Source organism: Sciurus vulgaris, assembly GCF_902686455.1.
Source record: "Sciurus vulgaris genome assembly, chromosome: 11".
Taxonomy (NCBI): domain Eukaryota; kingdom Metazoa; phylum Chordata; class Mammalia; order Rodentia; family Sciuridae; genus Sciurus; species Sciurus vulgaris.
The window spans coordinates 29262345-29272812 of NC_136472.1; the positions used below are offsets into that span (position 1 = coordinate 29262345).

The window sequence follows — 10468 nt, forward strand, 5'->3', positions numbered from 1 at the left end:
CAATTCTCAGTACCCAAAAAAAAGAAAGAAAGAAAGAAAAAAGGAATACCATGTAAACTAAAACTATATAGCAAAAGGAAATGAAATTACTTGGAATTATGTTCACCAGATATATTAAGGGAAATAAAGCAGACAAAGAACATGTCTTGTGTGATATATTCGTGACAAAAAAAAAAGCTTCTAGATATACATGCATATATATATTATTTATACAAAAATGACTAAAAAGTAACATCAAAACATCGGTAACGTCTACATCCTACAGGCAGGTTTGTGGAATGAACCTTACATTCTTCTGCTTGTCTGTGTTTTCAGACTTTTTCACATAAACGTGTATTCTGTCAGCGCTCAGGACAGGCAGGGGGCAGTGTGCGCACTTTTGAAGGAAAGCACGGGAAGAAGAGCATCCTTAGCTTGTGAACTCTGAGAAGCTGGGCTCACGGCCCCAGCGCCCTCGCCCTCCCCGCAAGGCCAGTGGTCACCGCCCTCTCCTAAGGAAGGCAGCGCCTGGAGGCCAGTTTGGGAGCAAAACACTCTATCCCTTGGCCCCAGGGCACAGGAGAGCTGCCCTCTGAGTGTGGTACCTGGAGAGCTGGGCCAGGGCCTGCGCCGTCTCCTTGATGCGCAGCGTGTTCTGGTTCAGCACGTCGATGGAGGGGACAAACAGGCAGGCCCGGCTGATGTCGTCGGTGTAGTAGTCGCTGTCTGAGATGGCCGTGAGCAGTTCATTGTACTCCCGGGAGATAGTGCTGCTGACTGGGACCCCGAGGTCGTCCACGTACTTCTTCAGAGAGTAGATGTACACCTTGATCTTGTTCTTCGGGTTGAAGCCACAGCGGTAGACATCAAAACACGTGTGCATCCTGCAACTGAGGTCCCCTCGCTCTGGGATGGGGCTGTCAGCTGGCAGTCTGACCACCGGCACGTCCCGGACGCTGCGCTTCTCCACGCTCCAGTCGTTGGAGGACTCAATGGAGTGGGGCCAGAACTGGAACATGCCCGTGGCAATGAGGCCCAGGAGCACGATGGAGAAGAGGGTGATGTAGTAGATTCGGTGCTTGGTCTTCATTCTCGGGATGAGGGCAGGACCCCGGATGTTGTATTTGACTGACGCACACATAATGACACACACAGCCTCTTCCTCACACTCCTGGTTACCAGGGAGAGAAACAAGAGCAATCAAGCATTTAGGGTGGCAAATGACATTCTTGTTTTAGAGGACAAAACTCTAACAAAACACGGAATGTGAAAACACCACTAGGAAGTACTGATGAAGCTAAAGGGTATCAGAGAAAATCTATGATCTTTAAACAAAATACATGCTGATGTTTTATAATGAAGGTTATAGTTGGCACATTTAGATGGAAGAAAGGAATAAATGAACAAACAGGCTAGAAGAGACACCAGGACAGGAAGAAGGAGGAGAAGGAAAAAGGGACACGGAGGAAAGTGCAGTGGACCCCTTCCCAAAGACACAGGCAAGCATTCCTCCCATCCGTGAATGTGTGACACTTTTCCAATCGAAAGGCAGAACTTACACCCCTCCCCCCAGAAACTGGGCTAATTATGATTTTCTTTGAGCACGAGAAGGTGGCAGAAGTGACACTTGAGACCTGAGCCTGGGCCCTGAGAGACCCCAGGGTCTCTGCGTCTGTCCTCTTAGCCTCTTCATTCAGCAGCCATGCTGTGAGGAGGCTGAGCTCAGTGGAAGGCCCCCTCAGGAGAGCCCAGCCACCGCCTGCCAGCCCTGCGCAGACGGCTGGGCAAGGGAAATGCGTGCTGGTGGCGGATGTTTTCAGTCACTAAGTTTTGGGGTGGTTTGTTACACAGCAGTAGATAAATAACAGAACAGCCAACGAGTATCATGCACTGAGACATAAAGAGAAATGTTCCACCCTCTGCTGAGAACGCGGAGTTCCCGGCAGACCACAATTGAAGATCCTTACCACACCAAGCCCACCTCACGCCTAGATGCCACACGGGAGGGCAGAGCTGGAGGGTGACTGCATCGCCGTCACTCACGCACCTCTGACTGGCAAGCCACTCTGGCACTCCACGTGTCAAAGTCAATCGACACGAGGGCCTCATTCTACTCACTGATCTTGCAGACAAGCTGATTACCAAAGGAAGTCTCTGCAAATCAGTCACATTTACGTGGGACAAATCAGCTCTCCCCATCACCTCCACACGGCGGAACCTCTCCTTTCCCACCAGCTGAGGACAGCCCAGACCTGGACACTCAATCACTGTAAGCTGTTTGAGTAAAACGTGCTGCAAAGTCACGAGTGATTCCAACTTGCTTCTCTGGAGACCATGATTTGCAACATATCAAGGAATTACCTTGTCATGGGCTAATTAAAGTACATTAGTTCATACTTCAAGCTTAACAATTATAACAATTATCATCTTTGGGGAATAGGCAATAGCCATTCAACATGACTGGTTTTTTTTTTTTTTTTTTTTTTTTGGTACTGGGGATTGAACCCAGAGGTGCTTAATCACTGAGCTACAACTCCAGCCCCTTTTATTTTTTATTTTCAGTCAGAGTTTCAATAAGTTGCTTAGGGCCTTCCTAAATTGTAAGGCTGGACTTGAACTTGGCGATCCTCCTGCCTCAGCCTCCCGCTTCGTTGGGATTACAGGCATGTGCAACTGCGCCCTGCTTGCTGATTCTATGACAGAAACAGGAGCATAAAATCGATTTCACATCTGTCTTTCTAACAACCAGCAGGACGCTCCCAGTCTGCCCCCGGGTCCCACCACCTCCAGGCCTACCCTATGGCATGGCTTCCCTGCCACTGTGTGTGTCCCTCCCAGAGAAAGCACAGAGGAGAGGCAGGGACAAATGCATGCCAGGAGCTGCTACCTACTGGCCCACAGGCAAAACTCCCCACGGAGCCCACAAGCCCACTGACGCACCTAATCAGTGGCTCCCGCACAGCCGAGAATCACAGGGGGAGCTTGTTAAGACAAGCTCCATGGACCACCACTGGGCCTTGTTCTTAACAGGGTCACAGAATCTGTCGCCAGCAAGTTCCTCAGGTGCTGATTCTGTGCAATCGTGTTTGAAACCTTTCCTAATATTGAACAAACACCATAGTTCTCAAACTCTTTTCCTACCTCAGCCCAAAGCAAGAAGTACGCTGGATACTGTGACCCAACACAGACAGATATGTGTGTATTGTAATAAAAGTTTCATAAGATGGCGTAACCTTAGCACATAGAAAACACATGCAATGAATCCTCTACTTTTCTATTTTGCTCTTCTGCTTTTTTTATAAATTTGAGCCCTAACATACAAGATCAGCTATAATACCCAATTTGAAAAATGCTATTTTCACACATAATAAAACTAGATTTAAGGGAACAGAAAAAGGATCCTTATGCACATGCTTCATCTGAATTTCAAGTTGGGACAAGTCCATCAAAGTCAATCTATTCAATGCCAAAGGCTTCTTCCCTGGCATATCTGGATCTGACTTACAGGGCACCTAGGCTTTGCTGCTCGTGTGTTATACATGTCCACTGAACATGGCCCACAGCCATGTTGTGGGCCCACAACACTAACCGGACTCTCCATCAGTGTTTCCCTTGAATCTATGTGCATCTCCATTCCCTTGCTGGAACATTTGCTGTGTGGTATTCAGTAATCCAGTAGTACCATGCAATTTTTGGTTAGTCTCAGAGTTTCCTTTTCCTGGCACAAAAAGGGATGTCTTTTTTGTTTTTCCATGAACCTCCAATTATAACGGTGTTTACCAAACATATCAAGAATTTAGCACTACAACTCAGACCTTTGAAAATCTAATTCTCAGTGTAGAGTACGAAGTTAAATGAATCAGTATCTGAGACATACACAGGGCACATGTGTTTGTGTGACCCAAGACATAGCGAGGGCATTTATCTGCAGCTCCTATTCACTCTTGGCTAGGGCTTGCCTGGTACTAGTATCAGCTCAGGCCCTATACTCAACAGCCCTCGAAAGGTCTGGATATTATCCCTTAATAGAGCTTTCTACACATACACTTTTTACAGATTATTTTCAATATAAATCTACACCCCTGTCTCTTGTAAACTTGATAGCCTAAAGTAACCAATCAGATGACTCTATCTTCTCCACTACATGGGGTGGATAATGCTTGCCTGTTAAGAGGTAATTCTTCCCTTTATCCTTAACACTGATCCACCTAAGCTGGCCTCTCACACGAGCCGTAAGTGCCCAACCCACTGCAGTTTCCATGGCTGATTAGATGTACTCTTTGATTTCTGTCACAGAGGGCAATGTGACTGTAACAGAACCAAGGTGGTTTCCCCTCCCATTCTTTGTGTTCTCCTGGGACAGAGTTTGAACAAATATCTATTAGAAAATATTACTGAAATGGACATAATAGGAATATCTTGGCAAAATGATCATAAAATACTGAGGTGCTTAGAGGAAAAGAAAATAAGTATAGAGGAACAGAGCAAAGTACTTCCACTCTTTTGGCACAAATGAATCATTTGGTTTCAATGTGAAATGAAACACTAACAAGAAAAAAAAGTATCCACACACAAGTTTTACTAGTTTTCTTGCGTTGCACATGAACTATAAAAAAGACACATCACAACAAACCCAAAGACAATAAAATCATTATTATCATCATTATTATTATGACTATTATTATTTTCTGACAGTACTCGAGATCAAACCCAGGACCCTGTGCATACTAGGCAAGTGCTCCACCACTGAGCTACATCCCCAGGAAATAACTTTTACATACAGACACTTTTTAAAAAACAAAATAGAGGGCTGGGGACGAGGCTCAGTGGTAAAAGTGCTTGCCTAACACTTGGGAGGCCCTGAGTTCAATCCCCAGCACCGCAAAAAATATATGTATACATACATATACATATATATGTATATGTATATATATGTATACGTATATATATATGTATATGTATGTATATACATATATATAATCAACAAGGCTAAAAATTGTTTTTCAAAACATAAAGCTGGGTATAGTGATACATGCCTGCAAGTCACACTTCTCAGGAGACCGAGGCAGAAGGCTCTCAAGTTCAAGGCCAGCAGAGACAAAGTCCAGGGAAGGGGTGCATGCAGTTACTTGCTTGGGAAGTGATCTCAGAAAGCATGAATGAGGGAATAAGGAGAGAGATGGGGAGCAAGGGAAAGCCAACTGCAGGTTACTGCTGTGGGGAGAGGTACCTAGGGTCCCTCTGCAGACCACGTAGACTCCACGCTGGCCCTCAGAAGGCTGGGAAGCTCGAGCATTTGCCTGCAGCTCCCATCCACTCTTGCTAGGGGCAGCCTGGGCCAATATCAGCTCAGAACCTGTGTTCCTCAGCCTCCAAAGGTCTGGAGGTTGTCCTCTCCTTGCTGCACAGAAAACCTGACAAAGAGCTGCAGCTCCCTAGAAGAAGGACGGGGGGCATTGGTTTGTACTTGCAGGGGTGTTACAAGGCTCTTTTAAAGAGACCAGGCCTTCTCCTCAGTCCCTGGGATACGGGTCTGAGTGTTGGCTCAGATCAGAACACCGGGTGAGCAGCTTCTACTTGCCAGCTCTGGGTTTTTCCAGGCTACACAAGTCAAGCAATACCCTAACTGGATGCCCACCTACACTGCCCTTAGGAACACCATGCTATCTTATCACAGTGGGTCAAGACAGCCTGGCTGTGAATCCAGCCTTGCTGCCCATTATGGCATTGCCAAATCTTCCTAGAGGACATGAAATCACTCCAGGACGAGAGCCGCTAGTACAGCTCGCCATCTTGTGCAGCCCTCAAGGACCCTGCCCAGCAACAGTTGTCCTGCTAGGTCATTAAACCCTGGGTCACAAGGAAATGCTCCCATGTCAATAGACTCTCCCCTCCCCCTACTTTCAGAAGATTCACTCCCCGACCCCCCTGTACCTACTGGTCCGCATTAGCCAGGTCCTGCCAGGGCCCGCAGGCCTCCCGTAAGGCCACAGAGATCGGAGGGAGGGGGAGGCAGACCTTGAGGAGGAAAAGCACTACTCCCGGAGCAGCTGCCTCCAGTGAGGCTCTGCCAGTGCCAGGCTAGGAGGGCAGGAGCTCTGCTGGCCCCAGGATCTAAGGCAAACCAGGAGTTCACAGTTCCCAGCGTCCCCACCCAATCCCCTTCCCGGGCTTCTCCCCTCTGACCGCCCTGACTATAGGAGAGGCGACCAGTGAAAGCTGTGCCTTCAGCTTCCTTTGCACTTCTGGGCCTGACTGTGTCTGTTCTCCAGCTGCAGGATATGGGGCTGCAGAGACTCCTGTCTTTCACACTGTGGCCCGAGGTGACACCTGGCGACCTGAGTCCAGCGTTCTCTTACCTCAAGGCTTCTAATGGATGCACCAGGAGCCAGCCCACCCTCCACCTCACTGCCACCACTGTCCACACACTGCTCAGTGCTAGAGTACTGTGCTGGCCACTGCTCTGACTCCTACCTGGATCTCATCCCAACCTGCCACCTGAGAGTCTTACAGTTGTGATGGTAGAGAGCACCCGGGGTTGCCAGCACCTTGCTGCCACATCAACGGGTCCTTGATGCCACCTGAGGGCGAGGGGTTCAGCTTCACAAAACTCTTCTCAGGGCCTGCTTTCTGGAGCCACCTCCAGTACCAACTGCCTTGGTTTGTGCTCTGCAAAACTAAGAAAAACAACCTGGACCCAGAGGGCTTGCCTCGTAGGTGAATCCAGAGAGCCAGAGCGAGGGAGTAAGGCGGAATGTCAGCGAAGAACTGAAAGCCTTCAGGATACACGACTGAGCTGGCTGTCACACTGAGCCAGGCGAAGACAGCTGAGCCTGGCTAGGATCCCTCTGCAGATTCCAGCAGCACAACCTTGGAGGGACAGGGAGCCAGGCACGCCCCAGCAAAGCCCAGCCTCAGACGCACACGTTCCCCTGCTCCTGAGGTATCCTTCACAGCTAAGCAGATGCCCGAAAGTCTGCATCAGCCTGTGGGCTATGGCAAGGCCCTGGGGTAGAATAAGCACTCGTGGTAAGAGAAATGGGGGTGAGACATGAAAGGGGGAAAGTCCCCTAGAAAGCAGTGCTTTAGAGCTCAGAGCTCTCCGAACAGACGCCTGCCTTCTGCACCCTTCACTAGCACTTGGTACCTCCTGGCAGAACGCCCTCCTCTACTGGCTGTGACTTTCCTGCTGTCAGTCTTGCTCAGGATCCCGCAGCTACCACCAAGTCCAGGATATAAACGCTTGTTGCATGAGTTACCTCTTTCCTTCCAGATTCCATTGGCACACACACTGTTCTGCACCCACAGGCTCCAGTTATTATATGGTGAGGACGTCTCATTTTTGTCTTTCCTGAACTGGAAAAAGTTTCTGAAAGGGAGACAATGGCGAGCTACTTTCCCAGTCTGTTTTCTGTACCCACCCCTCTCCTACAACCCATCACACACAAACACCTCTGAAGAGGACCCCTGCTCCCCACTGCCCTCACAGACCCTGCTGAGCTGTCTCCCTTTTGTAAAATGTCCAGCCGAGACTGAACCCAAGATGTTCCTGCCTCTGGGTATCCCAGCTGCATCCCTATAACAAACAGAACCCAATGTCCCCAGCAGTTTCCACAGGCCAAAGTGCAGGAAGATGGGCATCTCCAAACTATCACCCAAGGAAATGAGTCACAGTCCAAAGAGGACGCTTCAAACCAGCAAGAAGTCACAGGCCCCAGAAGAGGAAACTCCTGCAAATGAATGTAGTGAATGTAACACCACAACCTGGACCCAAAACAGAATCTCAAACCAAAGCTCTGCACACTTCATCCTCCTTAAAACACATCAAAAGTGTCCCTGCGAAACACTGGAATCATCTGGATAACTGTCAGGCACTGAGTCACTGGAAAAGTCTTTAAACCCCAAGTTACTGTCGAAATGAGATGCATTTTCTGTTCCTGGAATTATTTATTCCTAAAATTTGCCTGAATAATTTTCTTCTGTGCTTCAGACCATATCCAATCCACTTAGTTCTTTTTTTTTTTTTTTCTTTTTTCTTTTTTTTTTCCTTTTTTGATACCAGGGATTTAACCCAGGGGCACTACCACTAAGCCTCATCCCAGACCTTTTTATTTTTGAGACAGGGTCTCATTAAATTGCTTAGGGCCTCACTAAATTGCTAAGGCTGGCCTTGAACTTGCAATCCTCTTGAGCCGCTGGGATTATATGTGTGTACCACCACACCCAGCTTAGTCCAATGTTTTGAGTCACAATTTCTTATCTTTTTAACCTTCTTAGAAAAGCCCTTAGCCTTCCAGGACCACTGCCACACTGGAAATTAACGAAACAACTTCTAAAATCAAAGGAACCAAATATGAGCCAAAGCAGGAAAATCCACAATTCACTGCCTTGCCTGATGATTCTTTACAATATACTCTGGCTAACTGCCTCTGAAAATTAGGGAAGAAAAAATAGGAAAAAAAAAAACTGTGTCTTTTAATTGTGGAAATGATCATGTAATTAATGCAATGAATATCATTAAATATAACCAGTAACTAAACTTTACTGAGCACTTACTACATGCTAGGGTCTGTTTCAAGCACTTTATAAGTGTTAATTTATTTAATCTTCATAACACTGCTGTGTCCCAAACTAATATTGCCCTCATTTTACAGATGGAAAAAGTACATAAAGGCAAGTACCTTGTCCAATATCACATAACTCGAAAATGTCAAAGCTAGAATACAAAACACAACAGTCTGCCTCCAGAGCTGACTGTCCATTCACACCCGCACATGCAACCGGAGGCTTACGTCGGGAAACTGATAGAAATGGAAATACGTATTTTATTACCATGAATAGACGTGGGGGGGGGGGATAGACTTTGAGCTCTGAAAACATACAAAGCAAGGCCAGTGATTTACAAGAAAAATGAGACACATGTCTATCTCAGGCCAACATCTGCAACCAAGTAAAGGCCCCTCTAGAGCTGCGCCTGTTACACCAGGCAACTATCTGAGACTCCACAGGACACCTAGCTCTGTTCCCACCTCGGTGACAAAGCCTGAGCTTCAAGGCGACGCCCAGGGCCGCACGCCTTGGCCACCCTCCGCTGGTGCCAGGTCCTGCCCGGGTGCAGCACTGCGCAGGGCGCGCCCCGACCTCCGCGTGGGAGGCGGCGCCGCAGGGAGCGGCGCAGGGAGGGGTCCCGGAGGACAGAGGGCGGGCGGGAGCAGTGCGCGAGGGGGACAGGTGGGGACGCCAGCGCCGCGGGCGACGGCGCAGCCCGGAAGGCGACCGGGGGTGCGGGAACCCAAGCGTCCCCACGGCGGAAAGTCACTGCGGGGTGGCCTCCCCCGGGCCTCGGCGGCCCTCGCCCGGCCCCTCCGCGCCGCGCTCACCTCGGCCACGGCTGCCCCCCGCTCGGTCACCGGCTCATGCCGCTGGGCGCGGGCCACGGCCGCCCGGGTCCGAAGGCGCGGAGTCGCGAGCCGCCGCCGGGGCCAGGTCCGCGGGAGGCAGCGGGGAGCGCGGCGCCGGCTACGGGGCTCGGCGGCGTCTGACACGGCGTGCACTGCGCATGCGGGAGCAGCGGGGCCGCGCCCCCTGCTGGACAGGAGGAGTCAGGGCACCGCGGGAGCGTCCCCCGGGCAGGCGCAGAGGTTGCTGAGGCTGATTCTCAGCTGGAGAAGCAGACGCGAAAGAACAAGACACTGCACTCCGCTTATAAAACTGTCAAAAATGTAAACGCTTTAGTAGAATCAGTGCTGTGGAGCGTCCGACATTTCTGGAGGGCAATTTGGCACTATCCTACAAATATAAAATATCCTGGACCCTATTCTCAATATTTATCAAAAATATTCTTGACAGCATTGTTGCTAATAGCAAAATATTGGAGGCAACCTAAATGACCTATAGGACTTGATTAGGATGAAATAATGTGATGGTATGTTGGTAAGGAAATACGTTTTAACACAAAAACATGGTCCAAAAACAATAAGTAGGTATGATCATTTTTAGGTTAAATATGTATGGGCAAAAACAGAAGAGATGAAATATATAAGTAGGTGCTTATGTGAAGACCTTTGAGTAATAACTTTTTCTGGAAGGAATTTAAGAAACAACTGAGCTGTTTCAGCAACCGTGGAGGCAGAAATGGAGGCGTTTTCATTTTAATTCTGTAGTATTCACATGATCTAGCCTTATAAATGCACAGGAAAACCTGTCATAAGGCAGTAAGTAGAGTCTAAAAAATCAAATCAAAGCGCAGAGCAATGTTATTGAGAGGTTAATGAAACGACAGCATTGGGCTGGTTTCCTGGCTGGAGATCTGGTTCTCGCTGCGGGCTCCAAATCCTCAGGTTCCAGCTACACCTCAGCGCCATCTGGTGGACGTTGTCACTCAGCTTAAATATTCGTGGAGAGTGTCTGGAGCTCTATTGAAGCTTCCAGCAGCAGAAGTGATTTCAGGAATATTTTTGAGTTAATGCCTGCTTGTCACAGATCTAGG

At 48.6% G+C, this 10468-nt stretch overlaps 1 protein-coding gene across 2 annotated transcripts in view; it reads right to left on the reverse strand.

Annotated features, from left to right (window-relative positions):
* The window catches only part of EXT2 (exostosin glycosyltransferase 2), a 136955-nt gene extending 127434 nt beyond the window's left edge, over window positions 1-9521 (reverse strand). Inside the window, exons 1-2 of one of the 2 annotated variants that reach the window (XM_079103028.1) lie at window positions 9360-9521; window positions 585-1150 (exon numbers count right to left, since the gene is read on the reverse strand). In XM_079103028.1, the coding sequence (XP_078959154.1) occupies window positions 585-1120 (536 nt within the window). In that variant the 5' untranslated portion in view covers window positions 1121-1150; window positions 9360-9521. Of the gene's footprint in view, window positions 1-584; window positions 1151-9008; window positions 9156-9359 lie in introns of those variants that run through there. The other variant, XM_079103027.1, reaches the window with a different exon arrangement.
* Between the last annotated feature and the right edge of the window lie 947 nt (window positions 9522-10468).